The sequence below is a fragment of the Macaca mulatta genome, chromosome 3 (genome assembly GCF_049350105.2).
Source record: "Macaca mulatta isolate MMU2019108-1 chromosome 3, T2T-MMU8v2.0, whole genome shotgun sequence".
Classification (NCBI taxonomy): Eukaryota; Metazoa; Chordata; class Mammalia; order Primates; family Cercopithecidae; genus Macaca; species Macaca mulatta.
In genome coordinates, this window is record NC_133408.1 from 17,815,333 (window position 1) to 17,832,965 (window position 17,633).

At 39.1% G+C, this 17,633-nt stretch overlaps 1 protein-coding gene across 6 annotated transcripts in view; it reads left to right on the forward strand.

Moving 5' to 3' along the window:
• The window catches only part of GRIK1 (glutamate ionotropic receptor kainate type subunit 1), a 406,851-nt gene that overhangs the window by 258,894 nt on the left and 130,324 nt on the right, over positions 1–17,633 (forward strand). For all 6 annotated transcript variants that reach the window (XM_015132949.3, XM_015132950.3, XM_001100677.3 and 3 more), the window contains 1 exon segment: positions 12,175–12,356. In XM_015132949.3, the coding sequence (XP_014988435.2) occupies positions 12,175–12,356 (182 nt within the window).

Genomic DNA, 17,633 nt, shown 5'->3' on the forward strand with positions numbered 1-17,633 from the left:
ACAGATAATGTCTTAGTGTATATTCTTTTAGCTATTAGATAGGCAGGCAGGCAGACAGACAAGGAGATAAATAGGTAGGCAGATAGATAAATAGATACATACATAATAGATAATAGATCATGATAGGTAGATGATAGACAGATATTAATAGATGATAGGTAGATGATAGACAGTAGGTAGACAAATGATGAATGATTGGTAGAGGATAGATGATAGAAAATAGATCATGATAGGCAGATATTAGGTTGGTGCAAAAGTAATTGCGTTTTTGCAGCCTGGCACGGTGGCTCACGCCTGTAATCCCAGCACTTTGGGAGGCCGAGGCAGGCAGATCAGGAGATCGAGACCATCTTGGCTAACACGGTGAAACTCCGTCTCTACTAAAAATACGACAAAATATTAGCTGGGCGTGGTGGCGGGCGCCTGTAGTCCCAGCTACTTGGGAGGCTGAGGCAGGAGAATGGCGTGAACCCAGAAGGCGGAGCTTGCAGTGAGCCGAGATCGTACCACTGCACTCCAGCCTGGGTGACAGAGCGAGACTCCGTCTCAAAAAAAAAAAAAACCCAGTAATTTTGTTTTTGCTATTAAAAGTAGTGGCAAAAACTGCAATGACTTTTGCACCAACCTAATAGCTGATAGGTAAATGATAGATTAGATAGATATATATAAATAAGCAGATGATAGATTAGATAGATAGATGATAGGTAGATGATCAATTAGATAGAGAGTTGATAGTGAATATAGTTGACAGTTAAATAGATAAATGATAAATGGTAGATAGATGATAGATAGATAGATAGATAGATAGATAGATAGATAGATAGATAGATAGATAGATAGAGATGATAGATTCCCTTGTTTCGTAGACATTTACTGCCAGGCATTATCCTAAATACTGGGGATAAATCACACACAAAAAATCTGACTTCATGGAATCCAGTCTGTTTCTCTGTTGAACAAAATATATAGTAAATATTTAGTATGATAGATAGTAGAAAATGTTATAAAGAAAAATAAAGCAGCAAATGGTATTTGGGAGACTAACAGTAGAGATGGGATTTACAATTTTATGTAAGAATACCAGGGAAGTGCTCTAGAAAATACCATTTGAGTAAAAATTTAAAGAGGATAAAAAACAAATCATGTAGATACCTGGGGGAGAGCATTTCAGACGTCAGGCAGAGGGAACAGCCAGTGCAAAGGCCCTGCCAAAATAACTCTTTCCTGGTAGCACTGTGCTGAACCCTACCATTAAGTCTTTCATACCATGGAGGATTTGCATATGTAAATAGCTAAAAGGACAATATTTAATAATTTCAACTTTTGTTTTAGATTAAAGGGTACATATGAAGGTTTGTGCCATGGGTATATTGCATGATGTTGAGGTTTGGAGTACAAATGATCCTGTCACCCATGCAGAGAGTGAGCACAGGTAGTTACCAATAGGTACTTTTTCAGCCCTTGCCTGCCTCCTCTAATAGTCCCTAGTGTCTATTGTTCCCATCTTTGTGTCCATGTGTACCCAATGTTTAGCTTTCACTTATAAGTAAGATCATGGGTATTTGGTTTTCTGTTCCTGTGTTAATTCACTTAGGATAATGGCCTCCAGCTGCATCCATGTTGCTGCAAAGTACATGAACTTATTCTTTTTTATGGCTGCATAGTATTCCGTGGTGTATATGTACCACATTTTCTTTATCTAATCCACCACTGATGGGCATCTAGGTTGATTCCATGACTTTGCTATTGTGAATAGTGCTGTAATGAACATCTGAGTTTGTGGGTTTTTTGGAAGAATGATTTTCTTTTGGATATATACCCAGTAATGGGATTCCTGGGCCAAATGGCAGTTCTGTTTTAGGTTCTTTGAGAAATCTCCAAAATGCTTCCCACAGTGGCTGAACAAATTTAAATTCCCACCAACAGTATATAAGTGTTCCCTTTTCATCACAGCCTCACCAACATCTGTTGTCTTTTGACTTTTTAATAATAGCTGTGTGACTGCTTGTGGTTTTTATTTGCATTTCTCTGATGATCGTGATGATGAGCACTTTTTCATATGTTCTTTAGCCACTTGTGTGTCTTCTTTTGAAAAGTGTCTGTTCACCTCTTTTGCCCACTTTTTAATGGGGTTATTTTTGTTTGTTGATTTAAGTTCTTTATAGATTCTGAATATGAGACTTTTGTTGGATGCATAGTTTGCACACATTTTCTCCCATTCTGTGGGTTGTCTGTTTACTCTGTTGATAATTTCTCTTGCTGTGCAGAAGCTCTTTAGTTTAATTGGGTCTCCCTTGTCAGTGTTTGTTTTTGTTGCAATTTCTCTTGAGAACTTAGTCATGACGTATTTGCCAAAAATAATGTACAGAATGGTATTCCTTAGGTTTTCTTTTAGAATTTTTTTTTTTTTTTTTGAGACAGAGTCTTGCTCTGTCTCCCCGGCTGGAGTGCAGTGGTGTGATCTCCGCTCACTGCAAGCTCTGCCTCCTGGGTTCACACCATTCTCCTGCCTCAGCCTCTCAAGTAGCTGGAATTACAGGCACCTGCCACCATGCCTGGCTAATTTAATTTTTTTGTATTTTTAGTAGAGACAGGGTTTCACCATCTTAGCCAGGATGGTCTTGATCTCCTAACCTCATGATCTGCCTGCCTCAGCCTCCCAAAGTGCTGGAATTACAGGCGTGAACCACCACGCCCAGCCTAGAATTTTTATAGTTTGAGGTCTTACATTTAAATCTTTAATTCTTCTTAAGTTAATTTTCGTATATGGTGAAAGATAGGGTTCCTGTTTTATTCTTCTACATATGGCTAGCAAGTTATTCCAGCATTATTTATTGAGTAGGGAGAAGAATAATATCTTGAATTCTTGTTATAGACACCATTAAGCTAAATATTTAGACAAAAATTATGTAAGCAAAAGAAGAAACAGGGTGCTTCAAAGAGGAACTTTCCTGTTCTAAAATTTACCTGTGGATAGGCCTACCTCCCAAAATTCACAATGACGCTATCCCTTACTTCCTTATAAATATGTGAACATTGAGAATACTCATGTACAGAGTATATGAGTAAGTCTAAAATAACTAAAATGTTTGGGCTGCAAAGGAAAAACACAAGGACATAGAAGTTAATGGCTACTGAAGACTGATATCTAAAGGGTCATGAAATAGAAGCTGTAGCTAGTCCTCTGGGCTTTCATGGACAAAGTGGATGAAGGATTGAGGGAAGCAACTTTAGCATCACTGAAAGAATTAACTTTTAATCACCAGATCTCTCAGGGGATGAAATGCATTTCTCTCCAAAATATTTAACACCCTAATCTGGAAGAGTTCAAGTCCAGGCTTGGGACACCCTGTCACAGGCAGGTCCTGATAAGGATCCCTGCAGTACCCAAGAGGTTACCCTGGAAGACACCTAAAGTTGTTCCCAAATTTGGATAAATTGTTTTTCTAAAACCGAAATTGCCACTGCACTGTCCCATCATGATGCCACCCTGGTAAATCATACGTTTCTTCACCTTCACTAATGCTGTCAGTCTGTCATTCCACAAATATTTATTGGACACACCAATAAATATTGGTACCAGCACGTGGAATACATTAGTGAATAAAACAGACAGAACCCACTGACTTCAAGGAACTTAGGTTCTATGGGAATAATAAACCATTTTCTCTTTCTATATAAAATGATTATAATTGTTGAACGGTGGTGAGTGCTGTGCAAGAAAGAAAAAGTAGAGCAGATTGAAGGGAATCTGGAAGCCAGAAATGCGGTTTGCAGAATTAAAGGTCATGTCACATTGCACAGATGAGGCTTGAGCAAAGGCTGCAAGGAGCTTAGGAAGTGAACCACGTACTGTGAGAAAGAAGGCGGTTCTAGGCAGAGAGAACAGCTAATGTCTCAGGTAAGAGTGTGCCTGATACATCAGAGCAACAGCAAGGAGGCCAGGGTGGATGGATCAGAGTAAGAGGGGAAGGGAGCTAGAAGAGATGGTCGGAGAGGAGGGCCTTGTAGGTCATGGAGGGCTCTGTAAACCACTGGAGGAGCTTGTGCTCTGCCCGGAATGGGAAGCCATGGAAGAATTTTAAGCAGAGGGTGGATAAGATCAGAGTAACATTCTAGAGTAGTCTCTACTCATCCTAAGGGGATACATTCCAAGACCTCCATTGGATGCCTGAAACCACGGATAGTACTGAACCCTATATATGCTACGGTTATTTTTTTATTTTATTTTATTTTTGAGACAGAGTCTTGCACTGTCATCCAGGCTGGAGTGCAGTGGCACGATCTCAGCTCACTGCAACCTCCACCACCTGGGTTCAAGCAATTCTTCTGCCTCAGCCTCCCCAGTAGCTGGGATTACAGGCACTCGCTACCATGCCCAGCTAATTTTTGTATTTTTAGTAGAGACGGGGTTTCACCATGTTGGCCAAGCTGGTCTTGAACTTCTGACCTCTTGATCCGCCTGCCTTGGCCTCCCAAAGTGCTAGGATTACAGGCGTTAGCCACCTCGCCCAGCCTGCTATGTTTATTTCTAAGCATACATACCTAAGCACTTGTTCTATGTTTGTATATATAGTACTTGTATGAATGATACCTATAATAAAGTTGAATTTATAAGTTAGGCACAGTAAGAGACTAACAACAACAGTGATGAAAGTGATTCACGTCCCGTGTGGACAGAGTAGGATTGTACAAGACTTCATCATGCTATTCAGAAGGGCATGCAATTGAAAACTTATGAATTGTTCATGTCTGGAATTTTCCGTTTAATATTTTTAGACCACCATTGACTGTGGGTCGCTAAAATCATGGAAGGCAAAACCTCAGATAAGGATGGCCTGATCCTGAAGAGTAGTAGGAGTAAAAGAATCACTGTACACTCTACAGAGGCAAAGGTAGAAACATAGCAACCTGCCAGATGGCTCCTATGGAAACTCAGGGAAGAGATGGAGGCAATACAGTAGAGGAGTAAGATACACTCAGGTTCTGGAAACATTTTTAATGTACAGCCGGCATAATATCTGAGAGGATATTTGAATGTGTTCCCCACTTGAAAGTTTTTATTACATATGACCATGTCCTCTTTTCTTTTTCTTCATTTATGTGGTGACATTGGGCTGTGTTTGAATGATTGCTCAAACATTGTAGGGTCTTTGAGAAAACTGCACAAAAATCATCGTGGATATTCTCAACTGCACGCATTTTATCTTTTCACTACCATTTTAAGATGTCTTTTTGAGTATCCAGTACAACCTTTGGGTCTGTATGACACTTATTTTGATTTAAGGAACTCAATGACCTGAGAAACTTGGGACATCTCAGGTTGCCTCAAGAGATTAACCTGTTTAACAGGGAAGATAGCAAGCGTATTCCTTCCTACGGCAAACTCCTCTGAAATATCAAAGTTTGGCCCAGTGTTTCAATTAAATCAAATGTCAAGAAAAACACTTTGTATTCCTTAGACACAAGACAAATGCCATATGTTAAGTTTATTTTAAAATGGAGGATAAAAACAGGAAGACCATGTTGCAGTCTGAGAAAATATTGACGCCATGGTGTTGCTGAGGCAGGTTATGGTTTAATTCATACCTGTAGATTAAAGAATCAAAAATGAACTCAAAATAATAATAATATCCTGAGGGAGTAGAGATTAAGAAAGAAGGAAGAGAGAAATAAAAGATTGATCTTTTTGTCCTGAGCCGAAGGATGGAGTTGTCATTACCTGAAATAGAAGTTATAGGTGGAACTGGTTTGAGGAAATAAGAATGATATCAGAAATTGAGTCATTAACCTGTTAAGTTTGAGTTTCAGGTATCTATCAGACATCTGAATGAAGGTAAGAACAGGCAGTTAATACACGAGTCTAGAGTCCAGAAAACAGGTCTGGGCTGGAGACACAAATTTGAGTGTCCTCAGCCTATAGATAGGACTGGATCGATACATCAAGGAAATGAGCACCAGATGCCTCTAGCCCTAAATTTATAGCACATCAACCTTGATAAGTTTATCTTTGTTTACTTAAGTCATTTTTCTCAACACATCACAGCCATGAGATTTCTAAAATGCAGCCTGCAGTGAAGAGTTGTTAGTCATCACGTCAAATATAGTCTCCAAGCTTTACTGTAAGGATTAATGTGAAATGAGATTAGCATCCCTAATAGTGGCAGAGACTGAAAAAACCAATCAACCCTGGGAGAAAACATACACGAAATGAAAATCACAAAAATAACAATAACTAAATTCTTGACTGCTGACTATGTGCACTGTCCTAAATAGATTATTAACTCAGTTAATGTGCTCAACCAGCCTGTGAGTGAGTGAAGTATCTGCTCTTATGGCTGTATTTAAGTACTGACTTAGTTTTTAAAAACTCTGTGTATCATAGTTCCTTCCATTTTCCCATAGAAAACAGAGATAAATATACTCTTCCAGAACCAAGAATCTTCACAGAAGCCTAAAGTTTGGACTCAAAGAAAATCAACTTTGGCATGAGTAGTCAAGCTAAAATGCAAGATATGCTATACACAGTCAGTGCCAAATAAATGACTCTTTTCACTTTCTGTCATCACCACTCTCCCCACTGTGTCGTTATGACCACTTGTGATAGCCAAAACTCTTCTGCTACGTGCTGTCCCATCATTCCACTTGAAATAGCCCAAGGATGGAACATTCTTAAAACTCAACAGCAAAAAAAACAATAAATTATAGTTTCTTTTTTTCTCTGGACTCACTTTTTTCTACCCTTTATATCTCCCACCTCAGTTCTTTGACCAGAACCCTACTTAAATATTCAGAACTCTGCCCAGGAAACCAATCTTTAGGTATTGCAGGCCAAGCATATTAATTTTAGCTACTGTTGAAACTTCACGAGAATTCAGCACCAACATATACTGGTGGAGTGCAATATACTTTCTTGAATATTTAGACTAGATTCTTCTTATAAGGTCCTTTGTAACCAAGGTACACAATTTTTCTTTTGGGAAGACTCCCACTTGCCTTCTCTGTTGCACTTCTGAAAAACCCTATGTATGAAGATCTGCACTTTAAAAGTGTTTTATTTCCACAGGTAATTCGCTCACATACCCATTTTCATTTTTCAGTTTTGATTTTTCCTCTGCTCTGGATGATGCACAGATCCCCTTAAGAATCCTATTAGATCTGGGTATATTAATATACCCACAAGTTTATGAAATGCCATTTTGCATATTTCCAAGTTCAATAGAGAAGAAATTAACATTTAAAATGTGCAACCTGATCTTTGGGTCCCAGTGGTTTATTACATTCATGTTTATGGCATCAAACTCACTGATGGTTTAACAAACAAGACATTGGATTAAGACTCAAGAAAACCTAGGTACTTTTCTTTTGAACTGAGACTCATTAAAGATAGCTAAAGCTATTGAGAAATGGATTGGACTGCGGTGTAAGGTAGAGAATTTCTCACACTAAGAGGTGTTCAGCAGTGGCTGTGTAGAGGGGACTCATGCGTCAAGAGGAGTTTGACCTGAAGGTCTCTTCCAATTCCTGCTATTTGTGACCCATTTTCAGGGCCAATCCAAACAATTAACCTCACCATGCCTCACTTTCCTCACTGTGAAATAGCACTGACACCTATTCACCTCAGAAGTATATTCTAGGGTTTATTTCGCTACTTATAAGGCATGGAGCAGACTTCATAAAAAGGGGCAATCTAAATAGCAAAGTTTGTTATTACTTAAAAGGAAGGCATAGGAAATTTTCAATGCTCACTGGAAATAGCAGAGGTTTTTTTTTTCCTCCTCCATATGCTCCACCTGTTGCCTGAGTTACCCAATGTGCATGCAAATCAGCATTTTTTCTGTGTCACATCTGAGTGCACCGAGTAGACAGGCGGCCAAAGCAAGTGTTTAGAATTGGCCATTTGTATATTTTTGAAAGTTGTATCTATATGCAGAGCTCAGCTCAAATTCATGTGAAAAAAAACAGTCTTCTTTCTGTAAAGCGTTTATTCAACCAAAGTTGCATTTCCAATTTCATTCTTGGGGATACAAGTGGAAGAGACTTTTATGATATTATTTTGTATCTGTACGTTTTGTCTTTTTATTTAGAAAGATCTGAACTTAGAGAAAAGTTGCAGGACATGTACAATAAACTCCTGTACACCCTTCACCTAGATTCATCATTTATTATCATTTGGCCTCATTTGCTGTAATGCTCTATCATTCTCTTAATATAGAAACACCTACAACAATAAAAATAATACTAAGTAGTAGCACTGTTGAACCATTTGAAAGTAAGCTGCAGACATCTTGACCTTTTTCCCTATAATACATTAGCATGAATTTCCTAGGAAGGACCTTTCTCGTTACAACCACACTACGATTATCAAGTACAGGAGACTTAACAATAACATAATAATGTTATCTAAATACATAGAAATATATATTTGCTAATATTGTTATTGGTAAAATAATAGTATATATTTGATAATTGTCCCAGGATCACAAATGGCATTCAGTTGTCAATCCCTTTCGTCTCCTTTGATTCAGACAATTCAGCCTTCTTTTGCCATATATGACACTGACATTTTTAAAGAGTCCAGGTCAGTTTTATTGTTGCATGTCCCTCTATTGGGTTTGTCTGGCTCTCTCTTATCTACATTTTATTTTTAAATTCTCTCCATCTCAGTGAGCCAGAAGAAAATTCACCTTATCAGCATTATACGCACCTTTACCATTCACTGCAACTGGGGTCCTGGCAGGGCTGGGTCACTCCATCAGGGCTGGCTTCCACACGTGGAAGGATTAGCAAAGCTAGGTGTTATGCCTAAATCAATGTCCTCCCTCTGAAGTAATTATTTGTTTAGCAAATGATTTTTAACTGCTCATTACAACGAAATGTAAATGACTGATGGATTGCTGCAAAATGCAAATATAAGGGAAAGCTTTCTCTAAATGTTGTCTACTGTGTCTTTTGAATTGTAAATTCTCCATCATTTGCTAATGAAGGCAGAAAGGCTTTTCTTAAGCAAACAATTGCTTCAGGAAGAGAAATGTAAAACTCACTCCATCCCTGTTCTTTGTTCTCACCCCAGTTTCGGTCCCTAATCTTTAAATCTGCTGATCCTCCCCCTTTCTGAAGCCAATTTACTTATATACTGGCAAAAGGAGAAAAGTAGGAGTTTAACAGTGAGCTTTTTGTAAAAGATAAATTTATTCCAATTAGAAACTAGTCTTTCTCCCATTTCCTCTATTGGTATTAAAATATACCTTCTTTTATGATACAATTTTAAAAGTTGATGGTCACATTTGGGGGTGTGTGTTTATTAATGGTCTAGTGTGCCAAATAAGGATTTAATATTGTGTGCTGGTCTAAAATGTTCTTTCTCTGTTTACTTATATAGCTATTTATTAATATAGTTAATTAGTCAGCTTGTTAATTAGTTTTTCATTCAGTCAGTTGACAAGAGATCCTGAAGTTGGGAGGGGCCACTGATTTGGAGGAAAGAGCCCTAAATTTGGTATCAGAAGGTGGATTTGGCCTTAATCCCTGGGTCTGCCATTTATTAGCTATATAACCTTGAGCAAGTTACTCCAGCCTGCAGCAGCCTTAGCTCATAATCTGTAAAATTAAGTGGTAATTGATGCCCCATCTACCTCAAGAGAGCAGGGATAAAATTCTCCTCCTGGCTGTGAGGACTCTGAAGCAGTTTGTGTTGTCTTGCACCCTCAGGGCCTAACATGAAACTTGGCATCTAATGAGCATCCAGCAAATGTTTTCCCATAAAAATAAATGAAAGAAGTGAGAAAATGTATGTCAACTTTAAATCCCATAAATATGTAAGTCATCATGATAGAAAGATGTGACATTCTATTCAACACAGAAAAAGAGAGCAGTTCATTGCAGCACACGAAATGCACTTTTTAAATGTTTTCTCCATGTTATTTAGAGACCACATTAAACTGTCCCTTGTGGTTATAGTCATGAAAAAAAAATCTATGTGATTGCAAAGCAGGTGGGTGATAAGAGAAAACAGGAGAGAAACTCAGGCAGCCTGAAGTCTCTATTTTTTCTCCATCTCATCAAACAGTCCTAAGCCGTATCTGTTCCCTCAGCACTAACAACTTGTATTTATAAGGCAGGATGGTGATGTCAAAAGATTAAGTGTTGGATTCACAAACAGCAATTTTAATCCAAGATTCTTCTTAACTATCTTTGTAAGTTACTTAACTACTCTGGGCCCTGAATTCTTCATTTAAATAATAATAGGAATAATGGTTACATCATAGGATTATTTCAAAGATTAACACATATTATGAATAACAAATATATGAACACACGTTCTATATTTTCTTTCATTTTTAATGTTTCTCTGTAGTTCAGGATGTGGCTCTGGAAGTGAGAAGACAAGCAGGTGATTATAAGTACCTGAGGGACTTCAACCACATTGACTGATTTGAAAAGGAGCAAGAATCCAGGAAGCCTGTTATTCTAGCAATTCAATTTTTGTGTAAAAAGAGAAAAGGTTCATGTATTAGTCCATTTTCACACAGCTATAAATAACTACCTGAGACTGAGTAATTTATAATGAAAAGAGGTTTAATTGACTCATACTTCCACATGGCTTGGGAGGCCTCAGGAAACTTACAATCATGGTGGAAGGTAAAGGGGAAGGAAGAAATGTCATACATGTTGGCAGAAAAGACAGAGAGAGCCGGGGGGAAGTGCCACACTTTTCAACCATCAGATCTCGTGAGAATCCACTCACTATCACAAGAACGGCATGGGGGAGATCCACCCCCATGATCCAATTGCCTCCCACCAAGTTCCTCCCCCGAAACATGGGGATTACAGTTCGAGATGAGATTTGAGTGGGGCCACAGAGCCAAGCCATATCAGATCATGAGCCCTAAATCTTGATAAGGTTCTACAGCAACTACCCTCCCATTCTACCACTCCCACACATTTAACTCTGAAGTTCAATATCATTATACATTTATTGTACATCAGAATCAAACCTAACTATGGTGGTAGAGAAACCTTTCCTCATTTGAGCCACACACAAAAAATGTACCGTCTAGTTAAAAAAAAAAAAAAAAGTAGCTACATAAGTAAAACAAGAAAAAGAAAAATGTGAGTTTGGCAGTAGCTGGAATCCATGCTGAATCTTGCACTGAACATATCACAATTTTCATCTGAATACTCATAAAGCTTAATATTCCCTATTGATTACCTAAAGCTGACAAACCCTGAAGGCACAGAACTGCATACAAAACAAACAAACAAACAAAAACCTTCAATTTTTCAGTGTGACAGAAGTCCTTACTCTGAGAGCCAAGGTGCAGCATAGTGAGCACCTGTTAACATTAGAGGAAATAAGAGGGAGTCTTTTACACAGTGGCTTTCCTTGCCCTAGTAAAGCACTTCTATTAGGAAACAGTGCAAATCAATACATCCACACCTGTGGTAAACCAAACATTCTCCATCAAGTTAGTTAGACATATATGTTTTGTTGCAATAACCAATAGAGAATTTTTTTAAAATTCTGTTTCTGCTTTTATGATCATAATTTCTAAAAATTCTATGGTCTTTTTAAAAAAATCAAGTAGGATTTTCCCATTTAGCATTCAAATATATTAGGAAGAAAATGTAATGAGCATGAGCCATTTACAAATAGTTTATATGGCAGGAACTGAAAGATTATATACAGCAACCCGACTAATTAGCTGGTTAAGAGTATTTTTATATAAATACTTAATAAAAGGCTAACAGAAGTTTATAGCCTCGACAAATCTCCATATTCTATTAGCTTTGTAAGTGAGCAGGTGTGATCTATTTCATCGAACTCTTTTGGAAACTTCAACCAACTTTTTGTTTACCAAGTTTTACAGTTGCAGGCTTGATTTGTTAAAGATGGGAGGTGTTTGCTGAAAGCTGGAAAGGACAATTGCATTCTAAATAAATTTAAAATGCTCCTGACAAAATTATGCTTCCAAGCCACACATACCCACAAAGGGGAAATAGTATGATCCACCACAGAAAGATGAGTGACAAATGGGAAGTCAGGAGTGTAACCGTTAGGAAGGTGGTCAGTGGGTACATTTTGGAGTTGAAACAAGTTTAACTATAGATAACAATAAACAATACTCTGTCGACAGAACAGTCTCTGTTGCATGATTGGATGTCATTTTCTAGGTCTAATTCGTCTACAAGAGCTCATCAAAGCTCCCTCCAGATATAATATTAAAATCAAAATCCGCCAGCTGCCCTCTGGGAATAAAGATGCCAAGCCTTTACTCAAGGAGATGAAGAAAGGCAAGGAGTTCTATGTGATATTTGATTGTTCACATGAAACAGCCGCTGAAATCCTTAAGCAGGTAAGAGGGCTAGGGAGGAGGTGCAAGTGTGGGAGAAATGTTATTTTCTATTTTTCAAAAACGCCATCTAGTTTTCACTTCATGCAGCATGATAAAACTGCAGCAGTCCAGTTTAGGCTGAAGATTATAATTTTCAGAGCCCTTTTAAAGAGGCAAGGGGCTCAGAGAGTTCATGGGGCTTCAGTGAAGCTGTATGTGAGTGTTTAGTTGTAAATGTGTGCTTCTATGGGTGGACCAAGTGGTATGTGACTCCTACCAGCAGAAGATGAGAGGAGGACATCATTTCGAGATGATTAAACATCTCTCTCTCTCTCTCTCTCTCTCTCTCTCTCTCTCTCTCTCTCTCTCATGTCTCCTGAAAAGACTGTGCCAGATTTCATTTACACAATGCCTGACTCGTCCTAAATACATCTTCCTCATGGCAAGACCCCTTTTGTCAAACATGCAGGATTGCAAACACAATAAAAAAAGGCATACAGGGACAGTTACAGAAAAAATGCCTCTTTCTTCTAATTTGTTGTAGACAATAAACTGCTATGCATTAATCTCCACAGACAATGTGGGTGGAAATACTTAGTAAATTGTGAAATCCTACATAAATGAAGACATGAGTAATGTTCAGAATAGTAACAATAGAACAATAATTTCTGAGCACTTGGTCTTATGTTTAAGAAAGCAAATTCACTGGGAGGCCGAGGCAGGCGGGATCACCTGAGGTTGGGAGTTCGAGACCAGCCTGACCAACATGGAGAAACCGCATCTCCACTAAAAATACAAAATTAGCCGGCCTGGTGGCACATGCCTGTAATCTCAGCAACTTGGGAGGTGGAGGCAGGAGAATCCCTTGAACCCGGAAGGCGGAGGTTGCAGTGAGCCGAGATCGCACCATTGCACTCCAGGCACTCCAGCCTGGGCAACAAGAGCGAAACTTCGACTCAAAAAAAAAAAACCAAAAAAGTAAATTCAGAATTAGAAGAAAAAAAAAGCATAGACTAGTACTTCTCACTCCAGAATGATTTTGCCCCCTGGAAACTTAGAGCAATGTCTGAAGACATTTCAGGGTGTCATATTTGGAACAGGGTCCTCCACTGGCAACTAGTGGGTACTGCTAAACATCTTGTAATACACATCTGGAAAGGCTAGCGAGATGTTTAAAATAGAAGCATTAATAAAAGATCAGATGATTGAACCTGGAAGAAAGAAAAAATAGCCAGGTTTTATTTATGTGGTCTGCCCGCCATCTCTTTATGTTTAAGTCGTTATTGTGGCATAGGCAATGTTTTTATCTAAATAACACAAGCTGTTATTGTACTGTTTTGTAAGGTCTGGGATTGCTATGTTGTTGACGGTAAGGGCTGGTGATTTCATAAGTAGATAAACCCCTCCACAGGAATGCAGAACTGTGGATTCTTGAATCACTAGAAAGAGCTCCTTTCAAATAGTCATCTGGCCTGACTCTCTGGTGCTCCATCTCACACTTGCAGAGCACCTCCACACAACCGTTGAGTTCAGAATTGAGTTTTTAATTGCACTGAACATCGACAGTCAAAAAAGTTAACCAAATGTTTCTATTATCTGCTGGATGATTAGAGTAAAAAAGAAATCTATTTAAAGTTAGAGTTGGGAGGCTAAGGCAGGAGGATCACTTGAGGTCAGGAGTTCAAGACTAGCCTGGCTAACATGGTGAAACTCGGTCTCTATTAAAAATACAAAAAAAATTAGCCAGGTGTGGTGATGGGCACCTGTAATCCCAGCTACTTGGGAGGCTGACACAAGAGAATCACTTGAACCTGGGAGGTGGAGGTTGTAGCGAGCCAAGATTATGTCACTGCACTCCAGCCTGAGTGACAGAGCGAGACTCCGTCCCCAAAAAATTAAATAAATAAAATAAAAAGCTGGGAACACAAAGTTGCATTGAAAGCAATTACAGACATCACCATATCTAATTCTCACACTTTGCAAGATATAAAATGACATCGCCAGAGTCATACATCCAGTGCTTTCTCCACCATGACATACTGTCACTCCTGTTAGGCAGAAAAGTATTGGTTTCTTAATTCTATGCTATAGTTACATTAACAAATCTTTAGATATTAAAATTATCTCTCAATAAAGCAAGCAAGCATGTGGCAGTAGTGTCAACAACTGAAGAACTTTAAAGGTAAAGAAACGCAATCAGTAATCCTTTATCATAAGGCTTCATTTGAGAATGCTAACACAGTCCATTAAAGGATGTAATGAAGTGTGTGGGTCAGAACTGAGAAAAACACCCAGATTTATGTGTAGCCCTCAAAAGGCAAAGAAGCTTCCCTTCCCAGGAGCCTGTTGTAACAGAGGTTGAGGACGTCTGTTAGATTTAAGAGAATGATTTTCTGATGAGGCTTCTCTTTGCTAGATACTCATTTGTCTCACATAACTGGCCACACCTCTCCCAAGGGCAGGTTTGGAATAGGCAAGAACAGTGTACGGTGGTGGCAGGGAAGGGCTGCTTCTATTTCACTAAATTTGGACTTGAAGTTCCTTTGATAGAAGTGGCTCTTTCCTAGTAGCCTGGGGATGACATCATTCAAAGGACAATTAAGACAAAAACAAAAGCAAAATATCTAAGAGCAGCACTCTCAAGAAATGTCTAGCCGGGACAGCAGGGAGTAGGATTAGTTCAGCTTTGTGCCAGCCACTGACACAGACGTTTTTCTCTCTATCCTCTCTCTTATGTTTTAACCTATGTTTGCTTTTCCTAATCATTTTAGTGTTAAGAGTGGCTGTGAGGCTTGGAGGAAGACACTAAAGAGACGGCTCATCCAGTTTTCATTCTAGACTAATAATCTGCAAATACTTTGGAGATAAGAACCTTTTTTAAAGGTCCTAGCATGAAATTCCTCCCGTATTGCATGTAAAAGGGCAATTGCTCTTTTTGGAATAACTACAGAGGACTCAGGTCAGCTTAACAGGACTTCATTGGAACCTCCAGAGGCGGATGTGCTTGAAATGGGATATTGGAGACATCAGAACTTTTCTGTTCTGGTCAAAGTAAGGCCTAAGCACTCTATGTGATCCAGCTTAACTTGCTCCATTTGCCCCGGGGAAAAACCTGTAGAAACAGAGACTTGTCGACTAAGAGATTCCCTAGGGAGGCTGAGGACTCAGGAGTTCTGGTTCCTGATTCAGGCTGCCATTCCACTAATCCTTGAACCCAAGGAAAGGAAAGGAAGGAGACTTACCTCTTTTACCGAGGGTCCTAAGAGGTACCAACGAAGGTGCATGGCATCCTACATGATCATAGCATCAATCTCAAACCACCCCCTGAGGTGAGTTGGGTATTCTCGCTTTCGAGGTGAGGCAACTGATGCTCAGACAGGATAAGTGGCCCATATAAGATCACTCTCTGAGCCTGGCTAGGCTGACATGTGGTCTCCAGACTGCCTCATCTCAGAGCCTGTGTGCTCACTTTACTCTGAAGGGCCCCCAAGCAGTATGGATGACTATTCTGAAGTAGGCTTTCAGAAATGTCTGGAAAAAAACACAACCATATGCTGCTGGCCTTCTTTAGATAACATTAGTATTAATAGCTTTTACTTTTCTGGTAACTGAAATCACTGCCAAGAACATTTCTCTGCCAGGTCAATGTGGTACTCTCTTTATGTGCATTTGCCATCATTATCCTGCATTTCCCTGCATCTTTATCATATTTTCCCACCTTTCCATGATTCTTAAGAAAAGAAGAAATCAAAGGCACTTTAAAGATATTTAACATTTATCCAAAAGTAAAAATTGGGGAAAAGTCTATAGTTATTCTTGGGCATGCTAATTACTCCAGCAAAGTAATTATTTCTATTCATATTGAACAAGTACTATATGATGAGAATCTGAGAAGTTATTTCTCCAAAATTCATTTGAAATTTGAATGTCAAGACTTGATTAGGCTACAGAAGATAGGGCTTTCATATGAACTTTCTTCATGAATTTCTACAGTTGGAAAGTTTCCATAAACCAGAAGGTTGCATGTGTCCTCTCCCCAACTTACCCACCCACCACCTCGCAGCATGGTCCTGATGCTTTGAAAAGATGCTGCTCTCTCTGTAACCTGCCTTCACCGTGGAAACCACTGCTCCTCCTTACTCTCATTTCCCCAAGTCCAACTACTCTTTCACTGACTCTTTGCTGTTTATCCTTCTTATACACCCTCATTCATACCGAGTGTGATTTTACTGAGGGAACGGCTGAAATGAGATGAATTTAAAGAATGAAGCAAAGGGCAAGAAAGCTCTACCTATGGAATTCCCAACTTGTGCCTAGCAGGATGCTGGGTGCTAAGCAACCATCTCATGTAAGTGACCCAAGAACTTCTGATATGATTGGTATTATTCCTCTTTTGCAACTGAAAATTGAAGCTAAGGTAATTTTATCTACCATATACTGAGCATACTCTTAAATATATAGAAAGTACCAAGGCCTGCGTGAGCTGACCTTGCCTCTCTCTTCAGCCTTCTTGCTGGCCTCCAGTATCTGATACTCATTTCAGAGGAATCCTTTCTGGCCACGTGACACAGCCTTTTCTCCCCACATCATAGCCTTTGCATTTGCGGTTGCCAAATCCAGGAACATTCTAAATTCCCAGTCATTCCCACCTAAGTTTTCATGAATATCTCTTGGGAGATAAAAGAGAGGAAGCTCCCTTCTCATTCTCTATATCCCTTCACTCTACTTAGTTTGCTCTGTCACCACAATAAAAATCATAGTGAATTAACACATTTACTCATGTGTTATCCATATCCCTTACTACACTGTAAGTTCCAAGAGGACAGAAACCTTCTTTGTCCTTTGCCCCCAAATCCCTAGCACCTACTACATTATTTGACACATAACGAGTGTTCAGTACAGCTCTGTCAAATGAATAAATGAACCAAATGAATGAATGAGCCAAGAACTGTTCTAGATTCTTTCAGTAAATCATCCCCAAAGTCATATTTTCTTCTACCCCAGTGAGTCTGCTATACTCTCATCTCTGCCAAGTACATTTGGGTGAGTTGCTCCTCCATGCCTCTGTTACCCCGAAAGAAAGGCTTTGTTCAACTATGAAATCCTATACTATTAAGGAACTGTAATGCATCTGAGCCTGTGACTTCACTTCCTGAAAATAAATTAGGCTCTTTGGAGAACTGCCTAGTTACTTTTAAATCTATAGTAGGATTGAGTGAGCAAATCGCTATTTCAGGCACCCATTCCTAATGGTTCTCTGATGAAAAAGCAAGGTGGCACTGCCTTGCTCCATTCAGT